Genomic DNA, 4348 nt, shown 5'->3' with positions numbered 1-4348 from the left:
GCCGAAGAAGTGTTGCACTTTTTCCCCTGCTTTGCCCAAGCAGCTCTTTAAAAACTTGCTTCTGACACAGACCCCTATAAATTTCATCAGCCCCCATCCCAATCCTATGCTGGACCTGATCTTCAGTACCCTTTTACATCCCCCTCTATATCTTTACCTCTATTGCAGGGAATGAAAACTTGGGATGTATGGCCCAGATTGTCTTGCCAGGTGAGATCCATATAAGCTTAGATTCCATGGTAAGATACATTAGTGTGAGGTGTGGAAGCAGATGAGAAGCACAATCCACTTTGCTGCTTTTCTGGTAGCAAGCAGACTCATAGGATCCTGCAATGCATGTTTTCCTGTTGTTGCACCCTCCACATTCCCCAGCCACTTAATCTGCCTTGAGGCTGAAGATGTATAAGGTAGGCTGATTTCCTCCACATGCCTGACTCTGGATGGCAGCATCTCTGTAAGTCTCTGCATATGTGAAAATGAAAGCCAGTGGCATTAGCCTAATCTTCACCCCCTTTATCTCTTCCAGTGCTGTGTTGTTGCTTGCTTGCTTATTGATGTTTCAACAATTCTATTGAGCTATGATTGATATAATTAACCCCCTTACTCCCTTTTGTCTCCTACCCCCAGGGGAGCTGATGATCTGCTCTCTGTCCTTATAGATTAGTTTACATTTTAAAGTTTTAGACAAATGGAATCTTACATTATGTACTTTTTTTAAAAATCTGGCTTAACTCACTGTAATGTTTTTTTGAGATTCATCAATGTTGTGGCTGGTACCAGATTTCATTACTTTGTATTACTGTGTAGCATTCCATTATATGGATATACCTTGCTCCTTCACACACCTACTGATGGATATCTGCACTGTTTCCAGTTGTGTGGTTATTACAAATAAAGCTATAATGAATATTCCTATAAGTCTTTGTATAGATGTTTTCATTGCCCTTGAATAACACCTAAGTAAACAATGGCTGGATGCTATGAAGGTTCATTCAACATTTAAATAAACTACCAGATTTCCAAAGTGATTGTTCCATTTTATATTGATTGTGCCATTGTATATGGTTTCCAGTTGCTCTGCATCTTTGTCAACATGAAATCATCTTTTAAATTTTATTCTAATAAGAGAAAAGTTGGATGATCCATATCTCCACCAAGACTTAAATAGAGTCACATTATCTTAGAGAGCAAGATATAAAAAATACTAGGTAATGGAAAAGGGTGAGAGAATGAACCATGGAATAGGGGTGGCCATGGGGTATGACTTGGAGAAAATATCTCTCCCTGCTATATTAGCCTCTCAAATTGAACATGGTGCAATGGGGAAAGTCAACAGGTCAGTTTGGGAATGCTGTCGAGAGGGTACTCAAAAAGCTCTTTTTGTCCAACCAGAGACTTTGACCTCCCATAACCATCCCCACAGAGGTATTAGGAGAGGTACTTTGGTGTGACAGCCATATTATAGTCTCCCCAGCAACCACTGCCCCAGGTTGATGGCCAAAGTGGTGCATTGTGATGTCTTAGGCCTCGCAAGTCACCATTGGCTAGGTTAGTGCCTAGCTGACCAATCAGACTGAAGGGTGTGGCTCCTCATTGTCCTGGGAGGGTATAAATAGGGAGGTGAGAGGCAGAGTTTCTGGGTTTGGCCGGTTCTTGGTATCATCATGTCTAAGGTAAGCAGAAAACCACGAGAGCCAAGAACAGCTGTAACACAATCCACTCGAAGGATCAAAAGGAAGAAGACTCTCTCTAAACCAAGGTTTAGAGGTGGTGTTAAGGTGAGATGACTCTAACCAAGCTCTTCCCCGTTTCCACTGATTTTGCCATCCAAGCCCTTTACCCTGTCTTCTCCTGACACAAAATTCCTCATCAGCCCACATCCCTTTTTCATGAAGCCCCCACCCCCCACCCCTTCCCATTCCCCAAACTAATACCCTATCCTCTTTCCCCAAACTTATACCATTCTGCCCTCTCTTATCTTTCCAGGCACCAAAGACAACTATGAAGATTAAAAGAGCCCTTCAGAGGAATTTGAGAAGAAAAATTCAAACATCTGCCGGTCAGCCAAAAAAGGCTAAAAAGGCAAGAAAACACTTTGTCTCTTATTATGTACTTAAGAAATCTGGTCAAAACAAGAAAAAAAATCAAAATAAGAGGCAGAATCAAAAAAAGAGGCAGAATCAAAATAAAAGACGAGGGCAACCAGTCCCAGAGCAAGAGATCATGGAGAAACCCACCACTTCATGTAAGTGGTGCAGCCAAGGTGTGACTAGAAGAGGCCGCAGATATTAGAACTGGGTCTCCAGAGGCCTTGTTTCTGAGAAGTGGCCAATCAAGAAGACATGACTCTCACACCAACACAGTAAACCAATGGCTATGATGAAAATAAAAGTCACGTTGTGACAAGGTGATATTTGTGTGTCTCTGTGAATTTTCTGATGATGGGGGAGGGAGGGAAGGAATACAAGAGGCAGGTACATGAGAAGGGGGAGGATACAGGGTCCTGGGTGGTTGGGGACCAGACCCTCAGGTCCACAGTTAGCTAGACCAATAGGGGTCAGGCCTGGGTCAGGACTAGGCACTGAAGATAAATTTCTCTCAACACTTTTATCTCAGGGGCAAGGAATGAAATGGTTTGTTTGGGGTGGGGGATGACATTAGAGTCTAGATTGCCAGAACCCAGGTGGGAAGAGGGCTTGATCTGTGAACATTGACTGTTATTCCTCCTGAACAAGGCAGGCAGAGGAATCTCCTTCTGGCCAACTACCTCACAGTGGGGTTTGTTACACCCCCTACTGTGTGATGTCACCTAAAGGTGCTCAGAAGGCACAAGACACTCACCCTACTAAAAGTCACCAGTAGCATTCCCAAGGACTAAAATAATGTTTGGAGGGAATAAACCCAATAGTGATTAGGCTACTTTCTTGCCAAGAAACTGGGAGAGGGGAGCAGTGGCCTCCCAAGTTTGGGGTAGTGGGAGGGGTCTAAACCTGATGCAGGTGAGGAACAGGATCACTGCCCAGAGAATTTTTTTTAATGAATACTTTTATTATAGGTAAATGTACAAAGAGAGTTTCTTTCCTTTTTTTTAATTTATTTTTTCCCACTGTACAGCAAAGGGATCAAGTTATCCTTACATGTATACATTTCTTTCCCCACCCTTTGTTCTGTTGCAATATGAGTATCTAGACATAGTTCTCAATGCTACTCAGCAGGATCTCCTTGTAAATCTATTCTAAGTTGTATCTGATAACCCCAAGCTCCCAATCCCTCCCACTCCCTCCCTCTCCCATCAGGCAGCCACAAGTCTATTCTCCAAGTCCATGATTTTCTTTTCTGAGGAGATGTTCATTTCTGCTGGATATTAGATTCCATTTATAAGTGATATCATATGGTATTTATCTTTGTCTTTCTGACACATTTCACTCAAGATGAGATTCTCTAGTTCCATCCATGTTGCTGCAAATGGCATTATGTCATTTTGCTAATGGCTGAGTAGTATTCCATTGTGTATATATACCACCTCTTCCGAATCCAATCATCTGTTGATGGACATCTGGGTTGTTTCCATGTCCTGGCTATTGTGAATAGTGCTGCAATGAACATGCGGGTGCATGTGTCTCTTTTAAGGAGAGTTTTGTCCGGATAGATGCCCAAGAGTGGGATTGCGGGGTCATATGGTAGTTCTATGGATAGATTTCTAAGGTATCTCCAAACTGTTCTCCACAGCGGCTGTACCAGTTTACATCCCCACCAACAGTGCAGGAGGGTTCCCTTTTCTCCACACCCCCTCCAGCTCTTGTTATGTGTGGACTTATTAATGATGGCCATGCTGACTGGTGTGAGGTGGTATCTCCTGGTAGTTTTGATTTGCATTTCTCTTATAATCAGTGATGTTGAGCATTTTTTCATGTGTTTGTTGGCCATCTGTATATCTTCCTTGGAGAAATGTCTGTTCAGGTCTTTGGCCTATTTTTCAATTGGGTTGTTGGCTTTTTTGCTGTTGAGTTGTATAAGTTGCTTGTATATTTGAGAGATTAAGCCCTTGCCAGTTGCATCATTGGAAAGTATTTTCTCCCATTCTGTAAGTTGTCTTTTTGTTTTCTTTTTGTTTTCCTTTGCTGTGCAAAAGCTTTTCAGTTTGATGAGGTCCCATGGGTTTGTTTTTGCTCTAATTTCTGTTTCTTGGGAGACTGACCTGAGAAAATATTCATGATGTTGATGTCAGAGAGTGTTTTGCCTATGTTTTCCTCTAGGAGTTGGATGGTGTCCTGTCGTATATTTAAGTCTTTCAGCCATTTGGAGTTTATTTTTGTGCATGGTGTGAGGGTGTGTTCTAGTTTCATTG

At 42.3% G+C, this 4348-nt stretch overlaps 1 protein-coding gene across 1 annotated transcript; it reads left to right on the top strand.

Annotated features, from left to right (window-relative positions):
• The first annotated feature begins 1664 nt into the window (after positions 1-1664).
• LOC125118138 (spermatid nuclear transition protein 4) lies at positions 1665-2390 on the top strand. The gene is made up of 2 exons (XM_047764268.1): positions 1665-1778; positions 1987-2390. The coding sequence occupies exons 1-2, from the start codon at positions 1665-1667 to the stop codon at positions 2290-2292; spliced, it is 420 nt and encodes a 139-aa protein (XP_047620224.1). The 3' UTR covers positions 2293-2390.
• The last annotated feature ends 1958 nt before the right edge of the window (positions 2391-4348 follow it).

The sequence above is a fragment of the Phacochoerus africanus genome, chromosome X (assembly GCF_016906955.1).
Source record: "Phacochoerus africanus isolate WHEZ1 chromosome X, ROS_Pafr_v1, whole genome shotgun sequence".
Lineage (NCBI taxonomy): Eukaryota > Metazoa > Chordata > Mammalia > Artiodactyla > Suidae > Phacochoerus > Phacochoerus africanus.
Note: the sequence above shows the minus strand (reverse complement) of the source record. Positions and strands in the feature narration are given on the sequence as shown.